The sequence below is a fragment of the Phocoena sinus genome, chromosome 11 (genome assembly GCF_008692025.1).
Source record: "Phocoena sinus isolate mPhoSin1 chromosome 11, mPhoSin1.pri, whole genome shotgun sequence".
NCBI classification, from domain to species: domain Eukaryota; kingdom Metazoa; phylum Chordata; class Mammalia; order Artiodactyla; family Phocoenidae; genus Phocoena; species Phocoena sinus.
In genome coordinates, this window is record NC_045773.1 from 39,998,350 (window position 1) to 40,025,396 (window position 27,047).

Here is a 27,047-nt window from a genome sequence, read left to right on the forward strand (position 1 = left end):
GTGTATGGTCAGGCCACTCAAGATGGCTGTTCTTTTGCTCTCTGTACATTCCCTTCTCAACCAGTGCCTGCTTCACCTGTACCCTACTCAAGTGCCGGACCTTCCTACACTCTTGCCCCTGCTCCAGCTGTTGATTGTTTTTATCGAAGGGGTAATGAGGGGCGTGCCTCTCTGCTGGTTTCCCTGGTAACTAATGAACCCACCTGACATAATTCTCTTATAACTGGTAATCCCCCACCCCCAACCCCACCCCTGCCGGCAGTGAAGACTGCCACCGTGTCCTGCCTGCTGTCTGCTGCACACGGTGGGGTGTCGCTCCAGTACCTTGCTTCAGCTGTGTGAGGTCCCCCATCCATTACACCGTTGATGTCTCTGTTGCTGACTCTGGGTTCTTTCTTCGGTTTTAGAGCTGGGCAAGCACAGACCTTGTAGGCCTGCGGGGTACAACCCAACAATGGGCAACTCTCTTCTTTTACTAGTTAATTAATACTTTCAAAGGGTTGAGTCAATTTAGGCCAGGGCTGAGCTAGGGTTGGGCTTTGTTGTTGCTATGATGGTCTTCAGTGCATTACTGGCTTCAAATTCTTCCATTTCTGGTGCGTAGAGTAGGGACTGAGGTGCTGGAAAGCTTTTCTCAAAAGTTCTTTTCTGGGCTTCCTTGGTTGGCGCAGTGGTTGAGAGTCCGCCTGCTGATGCAGGGGACATGGGTTCGTGCCCCGGTCCGGGAAGATCCCACATGCCACGGAGCGGCTGGGCCCGTGAGCCATGGCCGCTGAGCCTGTGCGTCCGGAGCCTGTGCTCCGCAACAGGAGAGGCCACAACAGTGAGAGGCCTGCGTACCGCAAAAAAAAAAAAAGTTCTTTTCTCAAAGTTCTTGTTCCACTCCCAGCTTTTGGCCCTGCTGTGCACCTGTGCCTCAGGAGGATTTCTCTCCATGCTCTCCCCTCCCTTATCAGAAGAGGGATAGCCTGGTAGTGGGCAGGAGTTTTTTTATTTTTGTTTTTTGGCCTTGGTTTAGGCTCAAGCCTGTGTGCATGCGTCTTGTGGTTGAGTTTTTTTCTCAATCATATTATCCCTCTTACACGGATGGTATTTTCTAAAGGTATTGGCATAGGATCCTGGGCTAGGATTCTTTCTGGCTCCTCCCCTAGGGTAAGAGGGGATTTTCTTGTTAACTTCTTCCCCAGCTGCAGTGGGTCTTCACCCGGGCCCTGGGGCTGACAGGGTTTGATACTCCTCCCCCAGCAGCTTAAAGCTTCTGTTTGCATAGGAGAGAGGAGTCCTAGGGGCCAGGGCTTCTTGCCTTTGCTGTTAGTGGCAGCTTTTTCCAGGTCTGCACCACCTAGAGCAGCTCTCTGGTCCCCCCGCTGCCTCCAGTCTTTCTAACCTGCAAGTGGGTAAGAACTCCTTTTGTGTCTGTGGATCCCAGGGGCCCTTTACTCTCATGCTAGCCTTCACTTAGCCTTTAGCAAATGGTTAAACTCTATAGTTGAATTCTTCTCACCTGCTTGCATGGCACGTAAGACACAGGAGAACCATTGCTTACCTCCCATATCTCCTTGAGGGGAATGTCTCAAGTGTGGATTCCACACTACTTGGTTGCCCTAAAACCTCAGCTCTCTGGTGAGTTCGTTTTTGTAGTTGAGTTGTTGTAGTTGAGTTTGATTTTGTAGTTGATCTGGGTTTTTTGTTGTTGATAGGGTGGGAGTGACATTTCTTCTGGCTTTCTGTAGCCTGAGTGGAAGAGGAACTCCTGCTTCTTTTATATGTGCTTTATTTGGGGGGTGGAAGGGTAACCACAAATGATCAGAAGAAGTATTATTGAGAGTTTAAAATCAAATTATATCCGTATAAATATTTACTCCAAGAAAAAAATTGGATTCGTTAATGGAAAATGGAAATGTCTGTTTTCTTTTAATCCGTAACGGTGAGTGGAGTTATTTGTCCTTTGATTAACCTAAAAGGAACACTTTAGTTGGAAGAAAGGAAATGGTACAAAGTAAATATTTTAATAACTTGAGTCATGGCTAAGATACTCTTCCCATCCGCATTAACTTACCCTCATCAGTCATAGGTTGGAGGAAGCTTGCTCCTTTTCATTTAAAATCTTCCTTTAGCTGTGCGTGACTCCTACCACCTGGGACTCAGCTTAGGTGGGTGAGGATAATGAGATGGTAGCAGATTTTCTTGTGGTTCATCTTGGGTGATTTGATCTGTGTACCATGAACTTGACCCAAGAGAAGGAGAATTTTTAAACAACTGTTTTGCTTATAAAAATTATTAAATTTTTCCTGCTGATATTTTTAATATTTGAATAACCTGTAATTAACCTTCTTAACCACTGCGCCACCAGGGAAGCCCCATCACTGGTGCTCTTGATATGATTTTACAACAGGCTAACTTAGGCCAACTACTGGAAATTTATCAACCAGCTTCCTGCATCTAGATATAGAAAGGTTAGTTAAGTGGGTTACACATAATGGAACCCTCTGGGCAATGGTGTTTTTATTTCTTTTAATTATTATACACCTACTGTAATTGCCCTAGCTTTAAAATGAGGGGGAAGGAAAGTGAGACTGCCTTTATGGCACTTAGCACAAAGTAGGAAATGTTGCTTTTTTTTCCCCCAAGGTATAGTTCTTGCCCCAAACCTGGAAAAAATGATTTCTCCAAGAAACTATGGTATTTCAAGTTCACAATGTGGGTGCTAGTACCTTTTCTGTACTATACCCTTTCCCATTTTACCCCCATTTAGTTGTGAGTGTACACGTATTTTTCCATAGCATTGCCACCATAAAATACCTAAATAGGGCTTCCCTGGTGGCGCAGTGGTTGACAGTCCGCCTGCCGATGCAGGGGACGCGGGTTTGTGTCCCGGTCCGGGAAGATCCCACGTGCCGCGGAGCAGCTGGGCCTGTGTGCCATGGCTGCTGAGCCTGCGCGTCCGGGTCCTGTGCTCCGCAACGGGAGAGGCCACAACAGTGAGAGGCCCACGTACCGCCAAAAAAAAAAAAAAAAAAAAAAAAAAAAAAACCTAAATAGCCAAATACCTAGAAATGAAACTGTTTTTCAACTTCTTCTAAAATGCCTGTCTCCTTGGGAAACAATTCTCAAGATACTTTTTCAGAACATATGTATTACTTTTTTTTTCCTTCAAAAATGTTATCTTCCTAGTACTGTTCATTATCAGCTCTGTATGGCTCTGTTTTCAAGGCTAGGAAGACAAAAGACAGAAGCTTTCTCTTAGATGTAACAGTATAACTTCTGTCACTCTTGTTCATTCAAAACATTGTCACAGATGTTTGAATGAACATCTAATACATTGTTGACCCTTAAACATAAATAGTTGGCAAATTTGTGGGTAAGCCACTTCATTTTTCTGTATTCCATGTACTTATATAGAGCACTTACGATATTGAGAGGATACTTACTCCCCAACATTCCAGGAGGTTTTTGAGGCTAAGAATTTATTTCTATAGAATGTTTTAATCTTAGGACAGTGGTTCTCAAAGTGTGGTTCTTGGACCAGCAGTATCACTTGGGACCTTGTTCAAAATGCAATTCTTAGGCAAACACTGGGGATAGGACTCAACAATTGGCACTTTTAAAAAAAAATTTATATTTATTTATGGCTGCGTTGGTTCTTCATTGCTGCATACTGGCTTTCTCTAATTGGGGAGAGCAGGGGGCTACTCTTGGTTGCTGTGTGCAGGCTTCTCATCGCGGTGACTTCTCTTGTTGCGGAGCTCGGGCTCTAGGCATGTGGGCTTCAGTAGTTGTGGCACGTGGGCTCAGTAGTTGTGGCGCGCGGGCTCTAGAGCGCAGGCTCCCTAGTTATGGTGCTCGGGCTTAGTTGCTCTGCAGCATGTGGGATTTTCCTGGACCAGGGCTCGAACCGGCATCCCCTGCGTTGGCAGGCGGATTCTTAACCACTGAGCCACCAGGGAAGTCCCAGCAATCTGTTTTTTAAACAAGCCCTTGCAAGTGACTTGGATGCAGGTCCATGACTGAGAAACTTTGATCCTGGAGAAAGGGCCTAAGTATGTCCTGGGAAGGATGATAACTAGATACTACAGAACTTTTTCTTGTTCAACTGACTGGGGGCTTTCTGTTGTGGAGCTTTGTAACTACCTTCATTGGCCACCAGAGGGCGATGTTGGCACAGGCCTGACTTTTACACAAGAAGGAGGCCGTGCATTGAGACAATGCTGAATCCTCCCCATTTTGCCCAAATCGCACTCGCTGTGTGTCTCTTCTTCACAGCACACATGCCCTCTCACCTTCTTCCTACTTCCCTTCTCTGCCAAATTGATTTGCCAGCAGTGGGACTCTGAAATCCCACTGCTGAGAAAGAGAAGAGATTGCAGGAGAAGAGATAAAAAAAAAAAGTAAATTTCAATATCCTTATATCTCAGAGCATGTGATTAGTTTAAAAAACTTGTGTTGTTTTCAGTGCTGTATGTATTTAGCTGAGAAAGTTTTCACTTCATGAAATGGGAGTCTGTCCTCTGGGATGTCAGAAAGAAGACAGTATAGCACCTTTCGAATGAGGACGTACCCTACTAGGTATGTCCAGTAGGGTACGTCTAATCATTTCCCATGATTAGAGCCCAAGCCTTATCTCCAGAGAAGTATGCAAAGCTTTTTCATACTCTAAAACCTAATTGTTTTTATGTTGTAATGTTTTTATTCTTCTCTTCTGAGCTTAGATTTTGAGATCGTTAGGTGTTATGTGTATGGTAGAATCTCCATCTCCCTTTTATTTTCTTCTAACCTCCTTGTGTTGCTTTTATTTTATTCTGGTAAATTGCTTATTTCTTAGTCTTGCAGTTATTATCTAGTCTGGTAATGTCATTTAAATGAGTTTTATATAAGGCAAAAGTAAATTAATTTCAGTGTTCTCTTGAGGTTACTTTGTAGTTTAGTGATCAGTCTATAGTCAACAATCTATAATTGTTCTCTAGGTAAGTCAATATAGTTGATCAATCTACAGTTAAACAACAACGAGAATAATAATAGTTAACATGTACTTAACACTGTGCAGTTGCCACGGTGCTGCCTCCAGTGTTATTGTGTTTAGTCCTCTTGGTGACCATGGGAAGTAGATATCATCCCGTCTTTCAGGTGAGGCTATTCAGGCTTAGGGAGCACAAGGGAATTGCATTTGATCATTAGTTTATAGTGACAGAACCACAACCTGAACCCAGATCTTATGATTTTTAAACCCCATGTTCTTTCTGTGAACCCTTACCATCTTCATGAATGCATGCTTTCTGATTGATTTAATGTCTCATAGATAACTATTTTTCAAAACTAAAGGTTCACTTATTTAGATCAAAAGGCGGAATTATTAGACCTATAAACATTATGTTCAGGAAATGTAAATGAGAGTCTTATTTGCATAAAGAGCATGTACTTGAGGACTCTGCTACTAATTCATATGAATTTATAAAATCTTCCGCTTTCCTAGACAGCTATTTCACATCTTCTCTCTGTTCAAACCTCTAGCACTTGCTTTCCTGTTCATATTCTCAGTTGATGACTTTTAGAACAGATAATCAGTAAACTCAATCAAGAGAGTTTATGCATCCCCCCCATCTCCTAAACTACTTTTATCTGTGCCCTTTACTCTGCTATTACTTTTATTGTCATGAGTGAACTGCTCATGCTCTCACTCAAGGGTGCTGCTATAGCAATTGTCTCTTCTGTCTCCTGCATCATCAGTTCCTCTCTTCAGCTGGGCCATTCATCAGCATCAAACATACCATAATTTTTTCCTTCATAACAAATCCTATCTCAATCTATGTCCAGCTCATTTACTTTCTTTTATTCTGCTCCTTCTTTGAAAAGGTGTATCTACTCCCTAATCCCAATTCCTTTCCTCTCATTCTCTCTTCTTTTTAAAAGAAATATTTATTTATTTATTTGGTTTTGCCGGGTCTTAGTTGCGGCTCGCCAGCTCCTTAGTTGTGGCATGCGAACTCTTAGTTGTGGCATGCATGTAGGATCTAGTTCCCTGACCAGGGATTGAACCTGGGTCGCCTGCATTGGGAACGCGGAGTCTTAACCACTGCACCACCAGGGAAGCCCCCCTTTCATTCTCTCTTGAACCCACTCCCATCCGACTTTAACCCACACCATGTCACCCAACTGCTCCTTTGAAGGTATAAGACTTTACATTGCCAAGGATGAATCCAGGATGACTCAAGGTTTTGGCCTGAGCAACCAAAAGGAAGGAATTGTCATCTTGTGAGATTGGGAAGGCTGTAGAAGGAGTAGATTTTGAGGGAAAGGTTAAGAATTTTAGCTTATCTGATAGTGGAGAAGATACCTAGTCAAGAGCGATAGGCAGCTAGGTAAAAGAATCTCTAATTGAGAGGAGAGTGCTGGGCTAAAGATACACATCTGGAGGTTGATGATAAAGCATTGGCTAAAGGTGGTCTTCTACAAAAAATCCTTTACGAATGGGTTTAGATGTAATCTTCCAAGGACATTCCCTGACTTCCCTCTCCCATCTTCTCCCACGACCCCCTTTATCTTTTCGTCTTCCTCTTGGTAAGTGCCTTTCTTCCCTGAACCTTCCTTTCTCATGGCACTTGTAAGGTCATAGTTAAGCTATTTGTTGTCTCACACTTAAGCTACTCTAGAGTAGGGATAGTGTTTTGTTTATTTTTATATTCCTGCAGAATGACACATTTAGGAAAAGCAAAGAGGCACAGAATAGTTCAAAGTGTACCAGCAACCTCAAGTTGCTCAGTGATAAGAAACCAGAGGTCAAAATGACAAGTGAGACAAGTGACAGGGTGGAACATGGAGAAGCACATCCAGTGACATCTCACAGTCTGTGGGGAGATAAGGTAGGACTTGGAAACTTGGTCAGATATGCGTTAAAGAGAGATCACTGCTTTTGGCACATGGTAGATATACAATCATTGCTCGTTAAACTGAATTGAAGTCATTTTATCTGTTATTGAACTAGAATCATTTTATTCAGGTTTGGGTTATGTTAATGTGCAGACTAGCAAGTAATGAATGTCTGCAAACTAAAGTGGTAGGTCTTGGGACTTCCCTGGTGGCGCAGTGGTTAAGAATCCGCCTGCCAATGCTCAACATCACTAATTATTAGAGAAACGAAAATCAAAACTACAATGAGGTATCACCTCACACCGGTCAGAATGGCCATCATCAAAAAATCTACAAAAAATAAATGCTGGAGAGGGTGTGGAGAAAAGGGAACCCTCTTGCCCTGTTGGTGGGAATGTAAATTGATCCAGCCATTATGGAGATCAGTATGGAGATTCCTTAAAAAACTAAAAATAGAACTACCATATGACGCAGCAATCCCACTACTGGGCATATACCCTGAGAAAACCATAATTCAAAAAGAGTCGTGTACCACAGTGTTCATTGCAGCTCTATGTACAATAGCCAGGACATGGAAGCAACATGTGCCCAATGACAGATGAATGGATAAAGAACATATGGCACATATAGACAATGGAATATTACTCAGCCATAAAAAGAAACGAAATTGAGTTATTTGTAGTGAGGAGGATGGACCTAGAGTCTGTCGTACAGAGTGAAGTAAATCAGAAAGAGAAAGACAAATACCACATGCTAACACATATATATGGAATCTAAAAAAAAAAAAAAAAGGTTCTGATGAACCTAGAGGCAGGATGGGAATAAAGACACAGATGTAGAGAATGGACTTGAGGACACGGGGAGGGCTAAGGGTAAACTGGGATGTAGTGAGAGAGTGGCATTGACATATATATACTACCAAATGTAAGATAGATAGCTAGTGGGAAGCAGCTGCGTAGCACAGGGAGATCAGCTTGGAGCTTTGTGATCACCTAGAGGGATGACATAGGAAGGGTGGGAGGGAAATGCAGGAGGGAGGGGATATGGGGATATATAGCTGATTCACTTTGTAATACTGCAGAAACTAACACAACATTGTAAAGCAATTATACTCTAATACCGATGTTAAAAAAAAAAAAAAATCTGCCTGCCAATGCAGGGGACATGGGTTCGATCCCTGGTCTGGGAAGATCCCACATGGCGCGAAACAGCTAAGCCCGTGCACCACAACTACTGAGCCTGCGCTCTAGAGCCCATGAGCTACAACTACTGAAGCCCGCGTGCCTAGAGCCTGTGCTGCACAACAAGGGAAGCCACCGCAATGAGAAGCCCGCGCACCACAACAAAGAGTAGCACCCACTCGCCGCAGCTAGAGAAAGCCTGTGTGCAGCAACGAAGACCCAATGCAGCCAAAGATAGGTAGATAGATAAAAAATAAATAAAAAGTGGTCTGCATCAAAAAAAAAAACTTAAATTTTAATTTAAAAAGTTTTTGTAACCAAAGGCTCCTAAGCATTAACTTGGTCCAGAGAAGATTTATCATCACAATTATCGGTACTAGTAGTACCGAGTTGATCACAGAGGTTTTTTTGACAAATTATTAACAACCATAAAAGTTGAATCTGATTGGAAATGTTTTTCTAATGAGATTATGGGGGCTATTATTTTCCTTGATTAGACCATAAATCTGGATAACTATTTTTTGTTAGGATGGATGGAAAGGTTTTAACAATATTTAGTCCTATTGTTTTTATAGATAATAATAGCCAAAAAACCTTATTCACTCAGCTAAGTATGTGGGAATGGAAGCTTTATTATGGTAATGTCTTTAAATCTTTGAGTTACATGCTAAGCATTCCGTAACTCAGTATTATTAAACATTATGACCTCTTTGAATTCTGGAAAAGCAAAGAATTGAAAACTACCTAACCTGGAAAGGATTTGTTAGTCATTAGATAATTCAGTTTTTTTAGGGATTTGCTTTTGTTTCACAGATGTGTGATATTTTCTTTCATCCGTATGAGGAAAATGACATATATCTTTTTAAAAGTCTCCTATTTGCCGTATCAACATTGTTTCGCTGGGTGACATTTATTCTCTTTGAATGTGATGCCTTTCTTTTTTGGTAGTAGTTTTCCTCAGTTATTTGGCAATACTTGAGATTCCCTGTGATAACATGACTGTTTTCTACCACCTGCCTCTGGCAGGGGTGTGACAGTGCTGCCAGGTGTGGTGTGGGGCTCCCCCGCAACTCCTCTGGGTATCACCATTCACCCGTTGGCTTCCTCTTGTGCCAAAGCATTCAGTCTCTGTTCCCATCTTGGGTTTGGCACAAAGGTGACTATTGTGGGGTGAGGGAAGGAAAGCATGGGGGAAGTGGGGACTGACCTGACAGCTTTTAACTGAGTCCCATCATCGCTGCTGTCTCTAAGCCTGGAGTACCTTGAAGTCCTGTTTTCCTATGCCTTCTTTGGGCTGGGGTTTCTCCTTAGTGTGGTCTATCTGCTTCGTTTTCTTGGATATTCCTTGTAATTTCTGTTCCACTGGGGGGGGTACCCTTCCTGATTTCTAGATCTTTTATTACTTAATTTTTTTTAGCAGTCTTTCCTGCTGCTTCTAACTGCTTGTGATAGTATGTTGAAGCTGGCCTGTGTGCTTCAGTTGGCTATCTATCCACTATTTAAGGTGCTCCGTTAAAACAGGACTTTACCAGTGGTGTTTGGTATATTTTTTTCCCCACACCTTTTCTGATTATTTATGTGTGTTGTATGTCTTTTTGTGAACTACATACCTAAAATGGATTCCTTTTTTTTAAACATCTTTGTTGGAGTATAATTGCTTTACAATATTGTGTTAGTTTCTGCTGTATAACAAAGTGAATCAGTTATATGCATACGTATATCCCCATAACCCCTCCCTCTTGCATCTCCCTCCCACCCTCCTTATCCCACTCCTCTAGGTGATTGCACAGCACCGGGCTGATCTCCCTGTGCTGTGCAGCTGCTTCCCACCAGCTATCTGTCTTACGTTTGGTAGTGTATATATGTCATTGTTACTCTATCACTTTGTCCCAGCTTACCCTTCCCCGTCCCTGTGTCCTCAAGTCCATTCTCTACCTCTGCATCTTTATTCCTGTCCTGCCCCTAGGTTCATCAGAACCTTTTTTTTTTTTTTTAGATTCTGTATATATGTGTTAGCATATGGTATTTGTTTTTCTCTTTTTGACTTACTTCACTCTGTATGACAGACTCTAGGTCCACCCACCTCATTACAAATAACTCATTTTCATTTCTTTTTGTGACTGAGTAATATCCCATTGTATATATGTGCCACATCTTCTTTATCCATTCGTCTGTCGATGGACACTTAGGTTGCTTCCATGTCCTGGCTATTGTAAATAGTGCTGCAGTGAACATTGTGGTACATGACTCTTTTTGAATGGTTTTCTCAGGGTATATGCCCAGTAGTGGGATTGCTGGGTCATATGGTAGTTCTATTTTTAGTTTTTTAAGGAATCTCCATACTGTTCTCCATAGTGGCTGTATCAGTTTACATTCCCACCAACAGGGCAAGAGGGTTCCCTTTTCTCCACACCCTCTCCAGCACCTAAAATGGATTCTTGAGTTAAGCTGTATTTCAAAATTTGATAGACTGCCAGATTTTCTCATAAAAAAATTGTTTCAATTTATATTCCTCCAGTGGAGTATGAGATTACCCATTTTCCTACACCTTTGCCAACACAGGCTATTATCAAATTTTAAAAAAGATTTTATCACTCTCATGGCCAGAAGACGGTATCATTTTTGTAATTCTCATTTTCCTATAGTCTGCATTTTATTTTATTTTTTTGCAATTTGCATTTTCATCTGAGGCAGAGTTTTGAAAATATGCATTCTTTCTTGAGCTAGGAAGAATAAATTTTATAAGCTTAGTGTGTGAGGGTAAAAGGGAATTTATTTATGCCAAATATGTTCTAGCTCATATTTGTTCTATCTCTCTGGATAAGTAAAACAATATGTGAAGCCCTAGCATGGTGCATACTGGGTATTTAATAAAAGTCTGTTATCTTTCATTCCTTTATTTTCCTCTTCTTCTTCCCGTTAGTTGATATTTTCTTTTCAGTCTGCCTTGTTCTTTTAGGTTGTTCTCTTTAGTTGTTCCTCTGTTACCTGAGATTACAGAATGAATGATCTTTTCATTGAGTTTATATGAAAGATTTCTGCCTTGGATTTGTGGGACCCAGAAGCTTGGACATTGTAGTTTGCTGTCTTCCAAAGTAAAATCTTGCATTTTATACTTTAGTAGCATATGTTCTAGATTTTTACTTGTCTTATGAAAAATATGTGAGGTTTCTTTTTTTCTACTAATCTTAGGGAACTAAGCATTATTTGACTTAGTTCCCTAATCTTTTTAAAAATTAATTAATTAATTTATTTTTGGCAGCATTGGGTCTTTGTTGCTGTGCGTGGGCTTTCTCTGGTTGCAGAGAGTGGGGGCTACTCTTCGTTGCAGTGCATAGGCTTCTCATTGTGGTGGCTTCTCTTGTTGTGGAGCATGGGCTCTAGGCACGCGGGCTTCAGTAGTTGTGGCTCGCGGGCTCTAGAAGCACAGGCTCAGTACTTGTGGCACAGAGGCTTAGTTGCTCCACGGCATGTGGGATCTTCCCTTACCAGAGCTCGAACCCATGTCCCCTGCATTGGCAGGCGGATTCTTAACCACCATGCCAACAGGGAAATCCCTGTGAGGTTGTTAAGTAAGAGTGATTTGTAGGAACCTCTTGGGTTGGCAGGCTGACTGCAGAGCTAGGGAGGTTGCTGAAATGTTAGATATCGTCAGAGCCTTTCAGAAAAGGTTATATGTCCTCAAACTGATCTATACAGTCAGTGCAGTCAAGATCCCATCAGGATTTTTTTGTATAAATCAACAACTGATTCTAAAACTTATATGGAAAGGCAAAGACACTAAAATATAACCAAGACAATTTTGGAAAAGACCTAATTTGCACGACTTGTGTGACATCATTTCAAGACTTTATACAAATACAGTAATCCAGACATTGTGGTACTGGCAAAATGGATAGATTTATAGTTTGGTGGAACAGGAGAGTCCAGAAACAGACCTACACATAATATGGTCAGTTGATTTTCGAGAAAGGTGCAAAGGAATCAGTGGAGTAAAGGAACAATTAGATGTCAATGTACAAAAATATGAACATAGACCCATATCTTATACCACGTAAAAAATTTAACTCCAAATGTATCGTAGACCTCAATGGGAAACCTAAATGAAAAGTATAAAACTTCTAGAGGAAAACATAGGAGAAAATCCTGTGACCTTGGGTTAGGCAGAAATTTCTTAGATATCCCACCAAAAGCATGGAAGCATGAAGGAAAAAATGATAAATTAGATTTTATCAAAATCGAAAGCTTTTGCTGTTCAAAAGACAGTTAAGAAAACAAAAATACATTTCTTCGGTGTATTTTCTTGGAAAATACATTTATGGGAGAAAATATTTGCAAAACTCATCTGATAAGGATTGGTATTCAGAACAATAAAGAATCTTCAGGGCTTCCCTGGTGGTGCAGTGGTTGAAAGTCCACCTGACGATGCAGGGGACACGGGTTCATGCCCTGGTCCAGGAAGATCCCACATACCGCGGAGCGGCTGGGCCCGTAAGCCATGGCTGCTGAGCCTGCGTGTCTGGAGCCTGTTCTCCACAACAACAGTGAGAGGCCCGCATACCGCTAAAAAAAAAGAATCTTCAAAATTCAATAATAAGAAAATACACACCCAATTTAAAAAATAGTCCAAAAAATTTGACTGTTCAATTCACCAAAGAAAATAAAAGAATAGCAAGTAAACAGGTGAAAAGTTGCTCAACATCCTTAGTTATTAGGAAATAAGATACAACTATAATCTATAAGGATAGCTTAAAAAAAAAAAAAAGCCCACTGCTTCCAGCAGTGCTGCTGGTGACTTCCAGGTAATCCTCATGTACAGGAGCAGTGATGGTGCCCTGGACTTTCTACATGGGTTGTTGTTGTTTGTTTGTTTGTTTGTTTTAATATTTATTTATTTGGCTGTGTTGCAGCATGCGGGATCTTTCGTTGCAGCGCGTGGGCTTCTCTCTAGTTGTGGCACTCAGGCTCCAGAGCTCTCGGGCTCTCTAGTTGTGGCGCGTGGGCTTAGTTGTCCCGCGGCATGTGGGATCCTGGTTCCCCGACCAGGGATTGAACTCGCATCCCCTGCATTGGAAGGTGGATTCTCTACCACTGGACCACCAGGGAAGTCCCACGTGGGGGTTGTTTTAAACGGCTCTGTGTCCTTGGACCATTTGGTTTGAATCACAGGTTCTAAACCTATGGTGCTTCATGATGGTTTTATTGAGTGTAATAGTAACCTTTGACAGTGTACAGAGCAGGAAAGACTTAGACTTGTTATTAGGAAAGCTTCTCCTGTAGTCGTGGTGCTTATCAGAGTTTGGATGCCATAGAAATCAGTGACTCAGTTCTGTTCTGTGTTTCTGGATTTCCTTTTATTGGATCTTTAAATTTTGGACAGATTTTATCTGCTTTAAGCTAATGCTATGAAGAGTGACAAAAATTCTACTAGTTAGACAGTAGTTGCATCTGTTTTTCATTTTTCTATCTGTCACAGTGGGTAATTATTCTTTGCGCTCATTGCAGGTACTTCATCTTCTCAAGCAACAGTGCTTGCCAACGGTGACCACGGAATAGAAGGGAATGATGCCACTGGTAAGTGATTCCCAGGAGTCCCCAAATGTGTGGGTGAAACAGTCACAGTAAACACCTTGATCAGCTCCTTTGAGGAGGATTGTTAGTGGAAGCATATGGATTATTTCTAAGGGTACTCTTGTTCTTGGTGGTTGTATTTAAACCCAGGGCATCTGCCTCATAACATTTCCAACAATGGAAAGAGAGAATTTCATTTGATATTTCTTGAATATCTTTTGTAGTTGTACCACATAGGAGCTGGATCAGTCTTAACAATATGCTTTTGCTGCAGAATGACCAAAAAAAATGTTATAATGGAGTCCTTTGGCTGCTACAGTTCTTTGGGCAGGTCTCATCCCTGAATGCATACTGTACTCAGTTTGCTTTCCATGGCTCAATGTTAGGAAACTTGTGAGCTGGAAATTAAAAGTTCTTTCCTTTCTGTTGTGCCCTCAGTCTGTTTTTCTTTTATTTTTCCCTTAACTGTTACTTTTGAAATCTGTCTCTGATGCCTAGCCCATTACCAGGGCTAGCACTGAGTTCCTGTGGGTTCCCCCAGTGTATTTGAAGTGAGCAAAATTCTTGAAGCAGTAGCAGGGTCCATAGGGATGTACAGTACTATGTAAATCTGTGTTTAGGTAGCTGATATGAGAGCCATGTTGAATTTTAAAAAATAACTGAACTTAATTAGCTTAAGTGCACAATCAGGCTGACGCTGTTGACCCAACTGAAAAGACTTTTAACTGGGCATAACGTTTGCTTCACATTACTGCAGGGAGGTAAGTGCTAGCCATGTCTATGTTCCTCTTCTTGCACGCATACCTTAGCCTTGAGAAGCCTTTCCTTGAGCTACCATAGGATTTCTTGGTTTCTAAGGCTTCCAGAAAGCCTTCTGTTAGCACTAGCAGTTATTCCAGGATTTACTCTTTATTCTGTGACCTTTAGAAATGTTGTATACATCTTTGTATGTTAGGTTTACTGATGACTAGGTTCTATTAGTTGTGAATGTTAGTTTTACCCAGTGACAGTAAATCCTTATTAGCAACTTATTAATTAGGAACTCTTCAAAAGCTAGAAACAACCTGAAGTGCGACCTTATTTATCTTCCAGTTTTGTGAACTGAAAGTTTTTTGTTTTTTTGATAATCTTAGTTCGTATGTAGTGTTGACTGTTTCTGTGTCTGCTTTGAAAGCAAAGGTCTATATAATTTTGGTTTTAAGAAAATATTTATAGAAATATCCCCATGATTAAAGGAGAAGCTTGAACACAAACTTTTAAAAAATGAATAAATTCAGCTTTCTTTAATGAGGAGGCAGTGCTAGGGGAAGGAAAGGCTTGAAGGGATTGATTTGGTTAGCCATTTGGAAGAATGAATGCCATTTTCATCCGGGAAGGAAATGACTACCACACTAGAGTAGGTTTCTTCTCCAGCAGGATGTCAGGTCTGACCAGAGGAGACTCAGACTTTATGTAGCAATTGTTTCCCACTGCCACAGCTTAATTGTGCAGGAAAAAAGAACAGGAAGAACATGCAGCCTGGCCCTTATTGTTTGAAGATTTCAGTTCTCTGGCTGCAAAAAAGAGCCCAACTGTTTATGAACTGCCCAGTGCCTTTATGAGAGCAGGTCTTTCTGCTCTTGGACACCTCTCCACCATTGTGTAGAATATAATTTGCACACCTGGGGAGATGTTGTGTTCTCAACCTGACCTCTTGACTGTATTAAAGCAGGTGCTTTACTGAAAATATGCATGTTTCATTGGGGGTGGAAAGGAGTAGGGAGGGGGCCAAGAGTACATGTTTTCAGAGCATGTTGTGACATCGTTCTAATTTGGCCGTCACTAACTGGAGCATGTAGCTCTGTGCTCTTTTGGAAATTCCTACTTCTGCTTCCTTCAGAGTGTTAATCTGTAGTTCTAAGAGCAGACCTGCTCTACTGACAGTGTATAAAGGGTTTATGAGCATCTTGCAATGTTGAACTTGCTGTTTACTAATGATCTGTGCTTTTCCACCCTTTCCTTCCCTTTCCTACTTCTTCCTCTCTTTCTATTTTTCTCCTCCTAGAAGCCTAGCGTGTCTCTCAACACTGGGGCTGCTGCAACACCAGACCAGTGATCTTTCCTAAGCACCGTTACACTTGTAAAACCTTCAGCATTTTGCAGAGCTTTGCTTTCCTTCCTGGACACGATATAGAAGAAGCTGAGGGTAGTTCTTCGGGGCCCATTTCTGCCGATGCCTGAGCAAACCACCTGCTTCCTTTTGTGCTCCGCAGGGCTTGATGGAACCTCGTTTCCCTTTGTGAGCACAAAGTACCAGATGAATTCTTTTTAATTTTAGTATTTTTATGAAGGTCATCTAATGTCTTTTATTTCTTGTTCTCTTTTAAAACTCATTTTTTAATTTAATTCAGTCTCACATTTTTCTTTTCTTTAAACATTTTTAGTTGGCCTTTTTCATTTGGTTTTCAGATCTTCAACCTGAATCAGGGTAATGTAGCAGCAAATGAGAAGGTGTGCTTTCATAAAGGGATCGAGGCCACCAGCACTGCCGTGAACCTCCCTTCTTCTCTCCCTCCTCCCTCCCTCTGTGAGCTCGCTTTTAGGGTAGATTCATCTTTCAGGCTACCTATGTTTCTCTCTACCTTACTAACATCTGAATAATGATAGCTATTTTAATTTAAAGTTTTCTAATTTAGAGTAGTTCTGATTAAACTTTGAAAAATATTTCCTGAAATGAAATCATCCTTTGTTATTTGCAAGTTGGGCTGAAATTGTTTCTATTATGAAATTATGATCTATTTGTCCAGGCTTAGATTCTCCTGAAAATTTGACAGCCTTATTATTGTGTGTGGAATTTCATATCCCAAATTTCTTAACATGATCATGAACTATCAAGGTAATAATTGGGAAGCTAAGGAAAATGGAATCCTGTATTGTTAGAATACTGGGCTGTTGATACAGATAGAAAATAACTTTTTCTGTAGCAACCTGAGAATGAAGTTAAATTGCAACACATCGAAGAACTACAATCAATTATTAGATTTCTAATGAAATGATTTTCTGACTGGACTCCAGCTCTGTTCAGTGTTAGCCTCCCTATGAACTGTGGAGGTGCCTTTGTGCAGCCTGAGGTGGGATTGGTGGGTCACATATAAATAACCTGTGTGTCAAATTCTTTACCATGAACCTTAGGATTTACTTTCACACATTCTGAGGATTGTCCAAGTAGGACTTTCTTTTTCTCATTCCTCGTTTTCCCAAACTAAAAAAATCTGAAACCATCTGGGACAAATACTGTGGAACTTTTCAAATGATAAGCTTTGATCAGATTTTTAGAAATAGAATATAAAACATGGGCCATGTTTTGAAATTGTAGAGGAGTTCTGGTTTAAGATCTGGAATGTGAGATACTCTTTAAAATTTTCTATCCTCTTACTGACTATGCAGGTTTGTATAATCACTAAGGTACTGATTATTTCGGATTAAATATTTGGCACCATGTTCTGAGGAAGATTTGAGATGTACATTCTTTTAGATCCCCTGATACAAAACTACTTTGGGGATGGGAAAGTTAGAATATTATGAAAGTTTAAACCAAGACCCTGCAATGACTTCTGGAATTTAGGAAGCGTTCCCTCCTGTGGTCCTGTGGTTTGTTCGTCTGCCAGGAATTCCTTCTGTGGGTTCTGGAGAGAAGACACTAAGGGAGGTACATTTTAGAGGGAAGTGCTTATGCTAACATTCTAAGCAGTTGGTAAATATGAAAACTCTTAGCAAAGGAGAAAAATATGAAAAATACCATAGGACAGCACACCATCAAATAAAACATAGCTCTTTTCATTTGGTATGTAGTTGTTTCATATTTTTTTTGTGCCTTTTTTTTTTCTAGCCAAGGAACTTTTCACAACTGTTAGTGCTAACTTTAAAAAATCATGCTTGACATCCTTCTATCACTTCTAACTAATCTCTGCAGTTTGTCTAGGTGACAGGTGGGTAGAAAAGCCTGGGTGTGACCCCTGTGGTATAGCTGTGGTCAGAAACATACACTCACACTTCATTATTGACAATGATTTATTCCACTTTAATTTCCATTTTGTCATGTTTATTTCTCTTTGAAATTTGTTTTTTTCCAAATATGTTTCTTTTTGAATTTATGGAATTGTTGAAAATTTCTACTATCAGCCAGCTAAAATTTAGTGTATATTGTTAGCTCTGTTTCACTTGGATGTTTCATTTTGAAGGAAATAAATGTAACGTTTCACATATAGCTTCATATGAAGTAGCCAGTCCTGCAATGAAATGCTGTATTGCCATCATGGTCACACCCACTGGCCCAGGATCTCACTGGTGAGGCAGCCAAGACCGGTCAGGGTTGCTCTGTTGAAATGTGTTGTTTCTTATATGCAATCTCTCTCTTTGTCTCTCTCTCTCTCTCTCTCTCTCTCTCTCTTGTTTTTTTCCTTCTTTGGCCCAATGTTGAAGATGTAGAACTTTGTTTTTAAATAATATTTTTATAACTTTATTCACTCACCTAAGTTTGTATTTTTTGTGACTTTAGATTTCAACAATTTTGTATATTGGGACATTTTAATGTGATCATTGTGCTAAATAAATTACACGAATAAACATCTTACACCAACACCGTATGGACTGGATTTTGGTTGGGGTCTTAATTATTGAAGTATAACGTGGCCAAAGCATGAGTTTTGTAAATAAAGGCCCTTGAGACATGCGCTCTTGGTCTAACAAAGCTTCTAATCTGATTCATAGTAATTCCATAATTATATGGGCTTTTTGCCAGGCACCTTCACTTATGTTGTCATTTTGGATTATCAGAGTGAACTCCCTTTTATCTGGAATCTGTAAGAGTTAAGAAGCCCAAATGACTATTTGATATTTTATAGCATCTGATGAGAAAGACAGTTGGCAGAGTAGCAATAAGAAGTTATTCCAATAAGAAGTTATTCCAAAAGACAGTTTCCATGGCGTATCAATTACTGTTAGATACTTTCTAACACTACACTTTTGTTTAGTCCAATTAAAATTCACATTCATAGTCTTCCTAAAATGCCTTTTGAATTAATATATAAAACATGTTACATTCAATAACATTTTAATTTTGTAACCTTATTGTTTGATAATCTAGTAGGCTGTATCTGGGAAGAATTCAATGGAATGCCCAATTTCCTAGCCATTGTGGGTTAGTGTGTCTTTACAGTTGATAGATTTGCAAATGCAGTATGTTGACTGAATTAAGACGTTGAAAAGACTGAATACCTAAGGTAATTTGCATGGCATAAAGAACTTTTTTAGCTTGGCAAACATTTCTTTTTATTAAGAAAGCTCAATTTAATGTTCTTAGGTTTCTTTGCATTAAGAGAGCTCAATAATCTATTCTTAGGTTTGAAGCACAATAATTTAAGTACTGTAAAGAATAATTCTCAATCTTGACTAACCTTATAGGTACCCTAGGATTAAACTTTTGGTGATGGGAACAACTGTTGGGTTTTATTAGTGTATTCATTTTGATGAAAGTGAGATGAAACCCGGCTTCAGGTGGATTCTTCCTCCTTGTTGGCCTGGTAATATGGTGGGGCTGGGAGACTAGAGAGGGTTCTGGACAAAGACACAGGACTGGTGGGGCAGGAACAGAGTGTTAGTTTTATTTCTCAGTCATGCATAAAACTGGATTATCCTCCATTTTATTTTGATGCTGTTTTCATTACAGTGAAGGCTTAACAAAACTTAACCACAAATAAACATCTCTGCTGCTGTGGAGCCAAATTAGTATTATTTACACTGGGGCTAGATGCAGTATACTAAGTGCTCCACAAATGGCAGTGTTACTAGTGGTTTCCATTGTGATCAGAGTCATGGCTTTTTATTGTGATAACTCTTCTAAATGGGATGTGTTATCATTCCTTCAGGTCAGAACAGCAGTGAAACAGTAAAACTGCTTTGTTAGAATGTCATGACACAGAAAGTATCCTAGGTGTTTCATCCCTGTCACTTGTATCATCAGATGGAATGCAAAAGATTTTGTATTAGACAAAATTTGTCATCAAAAATGTGAAATCTTAACAGAAAAATCTGTAATGTTAGAGTTTCTGAACAGCTATTGTAACCAATCCATATGCTGGCATTATAGCTCGTAAATGAAGCCTGAACATAAAGCTGCACACTGTGTTCCTAGATGTAGACACAGCAAGGCAGCCATTCCCCCTGCCCCTCCTCAAATCCTGAAAACAAAGCTTTAGTTTTTTTTTTCCTTTCTTTTTTCAGATATGCGTTGCATTTTGGAAACACACCAGTAAAATACCAACATCTAATGTTTCTTAAAGATATTTTTTGGTTTATTGTTTTCTGGTAAAAATATAAAACTTCTCAGAAAAATCCACATGTACCCATTAACACACATGTTATATTTACTTATAGGGCGTTTAGGACTCCCTTGAAACCAGCTCAGGGACTGAGCTTAAGAATCTTCATCTAAGCAAAGCATTTAATTATACTGTGAGCCATTCGATTTCTATTTCTGTTGGAGTTTTGTGTTTAATGAAACAAAATAGCTTCTTCCTGAGCTTTGAGTGAGTCCATAATTCTGAAATACTTTTTAAACTGTAACCTCGTTTATATGATTTGCTTCTCTTTGTGGAATGATACTCTACCCTATGTCAAAAGGCATTTGTTGATACAGAATATTTTCTTTTTTTATTTGTAATTCTGTAAGTAATATACGAATACATTCTCCTTTCTAAGAAAAACTAAAGCATTGTAGATAGAGCCACACTCTATCAGAGACCAGAAGATTTTTACTCGTAGAACATTCACACACAGCTACTATGAGTTGATCTTGTATTTTTAGCTGAATCTAGACATGAACAGATTCTTCTGCCTGATACATCTCATTAGTAATAAGGGTAACTGTCATTTGTATAACACATTAGAGTTTGTAAAGTGCTTTTGAATGGATAACAGTATCCATTTTTCATTTGAAGAGGTTGAACTTTGGTTAATAAGAGAGCTCCAGGCTGTACCCAGTCTGGGAAGAAGTGCTGTGCTCTTTCTACCACATTGTCGTGTCTCAGTGGATCTTCTTAAGTGCTAACTAATCATCAGAAAGGTAGTCGGAAGGAACAGAAGTTTGAAGGCCTATTTAAAGCCTTTCTTAGGCACTATTTTCTGGGAGAAATTCTAGGCTGAGGCAAGGGTTTTGCATGTAGGTAGTTTATTTTGAGAAGTGATCTCAGGATACAAGAGTGGGAGACTGCAAAAAGTGAAAATGGAAAGATGAAAAACCAATACAGTAAAGTATTACTAACTTAGTCACTGCTGTGGACAAAGAGAGCTTAGTCCTATTGGATGGGATTTAAAGGGTGAGAGTGGGGGGGGCACAAGTGGTGTCCAATTAACCAAGAGATTAATTCAACAAAAGATTTGTCTGCCTGTACTTTATCATGGAATATGAGATCTTTGAGTTCTATACTGGGAAATTTGACTCAACTCCATCTATCATGGAACTAATTTCCAAGCCTAATTGTTAGAAACTGTGTAACTAACCACAATTTTAGTTTTTGAATTTTCCATACTAATGTTTTCTTTATGAATCAGTTTCAGTAATTTCTATCTTTCTAGAATGTTTGTCCATTTCAATTAGGTTATGTATTTTGTTAACAAACCATAGTTCTTGGTGTTCCTTTAGAAACCTTTTTATTTCTGTAGCATTGGCGTTGATGTCTTCTCTTTTATTCCTGAATTGAGTAATTTGAGTCATTTTTCTTGATTGGTCTAGCTAAAGATTTGTCAGTTTCATTGAGCTTTTCAAAGAGTCAACTTTGGTTTTCTCTGTTTTTCTCTTTTTTATTTCATTTCTCTATTTCATTTATTTCCTCTCTAATCTGTGTTATTTCTTTCCTTCTGCTTGCTTTGGGTTTGGTTTGCTCTTCTTTTTCTAGTTCTTTAAGGTGGAAGGTTATGTTATTGAGTTGAGATTTTTTTTTTCCTTCCCTGTTATTGTAGGTATTTACCGGTATAAATTTCCCTCTGAGCAGTGCTTTAGCTGCCTCTCATAAGTTTTGGTTTTCCTAAGTGTTGTGTTTTCACTTTCATTCCTCTCAAAGTATTTTCTAATATCCTTTGTGATTTCTTTGGCCTATTGCTGATTTAGGAGGGTGTTGTTAATTTCCACATATTTATGAATTTCCCAAATTACTTACTGTTGTCATTTCCTAATTTCATTTCATGGGGTTGGAGAACATACTTTGTGTAATTTCAATCCATTTGAATATATTCAGGCTTGTTTTATTGCCTAACATATGGTCTGTCCTAGAGAATGTTCCATGTGTATGTATGTTCTTCTGTTGTTGGGTGGAGTGTTCTATAAATGTCTGGTAGGCCTGCTTGGTTTATAATATTGTTCAGGTCTTCTCTTTCTTGTTGGTATTCTTCCTAGTTGTTCTATCCAGTATTAAAAGTGGTGTATTGAAGTCTCCAACAATCATTGATGAATTATCTATTTCTCAATTTTGTTAGTTTTTGCTTCATATATTTTAGGGCTCCCACCGTAATGTTTTAAGGAGAAATTTGAATAATACTAATTTTTATATGCTTTTTACATTGTTCAAGGATTAATGCCTTGTGAACAATTCTGGGGTGTGGATAAGAGGATGTATACAAATGATTGTTCCAACTATGAGCTTCCAGCAACAGTAGGGAAATATCAGTCACTGGTAGAAGATTCAAAGTGCTTTTTCAGGACGCTCATCATTGCTAATTATCACAAATCAAAACTACAGTGAGGTTACCACCTCCCATTGGTCAGAATGGCCATCATTGAAAAGTCAAAAAATAACAAATGCTGGAGAGGGAGGGTATGAGGGAAAAGGGAACCTTCTACACTGTTGGTGGGAATGTAAGTTGCTGCAACCACGATGGAAAACAGTATGGAGATTCCTTAAAATACGAAAAATAGAGTTGCCATATGATCCAGCAGTCCCACTCCTGGGCATGTATCCAGACAAAACTGTAATTCAAAAAGATACATGCACCCCTGTGTTTATAGCAGCACTGTTTACAATAGCCAAGACATGGAAACAACCTAAATGTTCATTGACAGATGAATGGATAAAGATGTGGTACATATATACAATGGAATATTACTGAGCCATAAAAAAGAATGAAATCATGCCATTTGCAGCAACATGGATGGACCTAGAGATGATCATAGTAAGTGAAGTAAGTCAGAAAGAGAAAGACAAATACCATGTGATCTCATTTATATGTGGAATCTAAAATATCACACAAATGAACTTACCTATGAAGCAGAAACAGACTCACAGACATGGAGAACAGACTGTGGTTGTCAAGGGGGGGGTGGGGGAAGGGATGGATTGGGAGTTTGGGATTAGCAGATGCAAACTATTATATATAGAATGGATAAACAACAAGGTCCTACTGTATAGCACAGGGAACTATATTCAATATCCTATAATGAACCATTATGGAAAAGAAAAAAAGTGCTTTTTCAAAGGATTTTTTTCCCTTAAAATATCAACTACCTTTTTTTGTAGAAATAGAAAAATCTGTCCTAAAACTCATATGGAATCTCAAAGGATCCCGAATAGTCAAAGCAATCTTGAAAAAGATAAAGTTAGAGCTCTCAGTCTTCCTGATTTCAGAATTTACAGAATGCTACAGTAAGTAAAACAGTGGTGATACTGGCATAAAGACAGACATATAGACTAAGGAATAGAACAGGGAGCCCAGAAATAAACCCTGGTATATATGACCAAATGATTTTAGACAAAGGTGCTAAGACCGTCCAGTGGGGAAAAGATAGTCTTGGTGTTGGGATGAAGGTGGATTCTTACTTTACACCATATACAAAAATTAACTCAAAATGGATCAAGGACCTAAATGTAAGAGCTAAAACTGTAAAACTCTTAGAAGACAACATAGGGCAAAATCTTCATGAAATTAGATTCGGCAATGATTTGTTGGATGTGACACCAAAAGCACAGGCAACAAAAGTAAAAATAGATAAATTGGACTCCACCAAAGTTAAAAACTTTTGTTCATCAAAAGACACTATCGGGCTTCCCTGGTGGCGAAGTGGTTGGGAGTCCGCCTGCCGATGCAGGGGACACGGGTTCGTGCCCCGGTCCGGGAGGATCCCACATGCTGCAGAGCGGCTGGGCCCATGGGCTATGGCCGCTGGGCCTGCGCGTCCGGAGCCTGTGCTCCGCGGCGGGAGAGACCACAGCAGTGAGAGGCCCGTGTACCGCAAAAAAAAAAAAAAAAGACACTATCAATAGAGTAAAAAGGCAACTCATGGAATGGGAAAACATATTTGCAAAACATGCATCTGACAAGGGGTTAATATCCAGAATATATAAAGCACTCCTACATTTCAACCACATGAAAACAAACAACTTGATTAAAAAAGAGCAAGGGACTTCAATAGATACGTCTCCAAAGAAGATATATAAGCCAATAAGCACATGAAAAGATGCTTAACATCACTAATCATTAGGAAAATGCAAATCAAAAGCACAATGAGCTACTACTTCACACCCATTAGGATCTAGGCTATTGTTTTAAAGCAAACAAACAGAAAATAACAAGTATTGGTGAGGATGTGGAAAAATTGGAACTCTTGCGCACTGCTGGTAGGAATGTAAAATGGTGCAACCATTATAGGAAACAGTATGGGAGGTCCTCAGAAAATTAAAAATAGAATTACTGTATGATCCAGCAGTCCCATATGTACCCAAATGAAAGCAGGGACTTTGTACAACCTTGTTTATAGCAGCATTATTCACAATAGTGAAAAGGTGGAAGCAACCTAAGTTATATATACATACAATGGAGTGTTATTCAGCCTTAAAAAGGAAGGAAATTCCAACATGTGCTCCAACATGGATGAGCCTTGAAGACATTATGCTAAGTGAAGTAAGCCAGTCACAAAAGGACAAATGCTGATGCCACTTATATGATTCCATTTATATGAGGTACTGCATATAAGTAATCAAATTCATAGAGACAGAAAGTATAATGGTGGTTGACAGGAATTGGGGGGGGATGGGAAGTTATTTTTCAGTGGGTACAGAGTTTCAGTTTTGCAAGATGAAAAAAAGTTCTGGAGATGGATGGCCGTGATGTTTGCCTAACAGTGTGAATGTACCTAATGCCACTGAACTGCACTTTTAAAATGGTAAACATAAATAAATAAAGCTAGCTCATTTAAAATAAAAAAAGGTGGGCTTCCCTGGTGGCACAGTGGTTGAGAATCCGCCTGCCAATGCGGGGGACACGGGTTCGATCCCTGGTCTGGGAAAATCCCACATGCCGCGGAGCAACTAAGCTCGTCTGCCACAAATACTGAGCCTGTGCTCTAGAGCCCGTGAGCCACAGCTACTGAGCCCGCGTGCCGCAACTACTGAAGCCTGCGCGCCTAGAGCCCGTGCTCCGCAGTGAGAGAAGCCACTGCAATGAGAAGCCCACACACCGCAACGAAGAGTAGCCCCCACTCGCGGCAACTAGAGAAAGCCTGCAGCAACGAAGACCCAACACAGCCAAAAATAAATAAATAAAATTTTAAAAAATAAAATTTTAAAAGGTGACTTTCAAATTAACCATCGTGTACGTATAGACCTCTTTAGAATTAATGTTGCTTTATATGTTAGCTGCCTTGTGGGTGTGTTCTAATTTTTCCAGTTGCAGAGAGAAATGCACAAATCTATAAACATTATTTAAATGCTAACCAGAGTTTAAAGGAACATTTTGTAAGAACATATGTAATATTAACTAAATTCCATGAGGAGGTTGGATGAGAACTAAGAAAATTTGAAATTAGAGCTTGAAAATATCCATTTAGATGTAGAGTTGACATCTCAAATTTGAGGTGTCCTAAACTGTACTTCTGATCCCAACCCTGCAACTAAAACAAACAAACAAACAAACAAAAAACAAACAAAAAAACTAAAACCTTCTCCAGCTCATTAAATAGAAATAGAATGTTCTTCTAGTTGCTCAGGCTAAATGTTTGCCTTTCCCTATCCTTTCTTTCTCTTGCATCCCACATCTATTTTGTCAGAAAAATAGATCTGGAACCTGACCACTCCTCACCAACCCCCTGCTCTTCTCTGATTTGAGCCACCAGCTCTCACTGTGACTATTTCAGTAACCTCCCAAATTAGTCTCCCTCCTTGCATTCATTTGCTCCTTATAGTATATTCTCAAAAGCACCCAGAGTGGTCCTGCACATAGATCATGTTATTCTTTTGCTCAGAGTCTTCCAGTAGTTTCCTATTTCAGTGTAAAAGCCAAAGTCCTTACCAGATACCATAAGGCCATATTATACCCCTGTCACCTCTCTGACCACATCTCCTGATTTTCCCCTTTGCTAACTTTGCTTCACTGGTGTTCTCACCACTGTTCCTGGACAAGCCAGGTGGGCCCCTGCCTTGGGCTCTGAGCACTAGCTGTTTTCTCTGTCTGGAATACTCTTCCCTCATATATACTCGTAGTTCACTCTCCACCTTCTCAGCGAGGTCTTTTCTATCTTACCTAAAATTGTACCCCTTCCAATTTTCCCTCCTACTTCTTTGCTTTAATTTTTCTGCATGGCACCTGTCGCTTTATTATTTGTACACATTAATTATCTTGTTTATTGTCTGACTTTCCCCACTAGAAGATAAATGTTATGAGAAGGTGGGGCTTTTGTTTTGGTCACTGCTGTGGCCCAGCACCTAGACCAGTGTCTGGCATAGAATAGGTGCACAGTAGCTATTGAATGAATAATCTTGTTGAATGTGTTTTGAAAAAAAAAAAGGCGGAGGAAAGAAATGTGGTTCTAAGGAAGGAGGCTGTTCTAAACTGGCAGTGTTATGTCTCCTAAGATGGAAGTTAGGTAGGCGAAAGGCTGGGAGGAGGCACTGATGAGAGCAGAGAGGGGAGCTCTGGGGGAGGAGCCACGGCAGAGCCCCTCTAGCAGTGAAGGAGGGGATTTCTGGGTCATTCTAAAGCATATCAAGACTTTGGCCCAGGGCTTCCCTGGTGGCTCAGTGGTTGAGAATCCACCTGCCAATGCAGGGGACACGGGTTCGAGCCCTGGTCCGGGAAGATCCCACATGCCGTGGAGCAACTAAGCCCGTACGCCACAACTACTGAGCTTGTGCTCTAGAGCCTGCGAGCCACAACTTCTGAGCCTGTGTGCCACAACTACTGAAGCCCGTGTGCCTAGAGCCTGTACTCTGCAACAAGAGAAGCCTCCACAATGAGAAGCCTGCGCACCGCAACGAAGAGTAGCCCCCTCTCGCCACAACTAGAGAAAGCCTGCGCACAGCAACAAAGACCCAATGCAGCCAAAAATAAAACAAATAAATAAATTTATTAAAAAAAAAAAAAAGACTTTGGCCCATAGATCCCTTGCTGTGCTTCTGTAGCATTTAA

General features: G+C 40.0%; 1 protein-coding gene across 8 annotated transcripts in view; it reads left to right on the top strand.

The window, feature by feature from the left end:
- The window catches only part of MAP4 (microtubule associated protein 4), a 170,781-nt gene that overhangs the window by 63,840 nt on the left and 79,894 nt on the right, over nt 1-27,047 (top strand). For all 8 annotated transcript variants that reach the window (XM_032649821.1, XM_032649823.1, XM_032649825.1 and 5 more), the window contains one exon: nt 13,551-13,619. In XM_032649821.1, the coding sequence (XP_032505712.1) occupies nt 13,551-13,619 (69 nt within the window). The remainder of the gene's footprint in view (nt 1-13,550; nt 13,620-27,047) is intronic.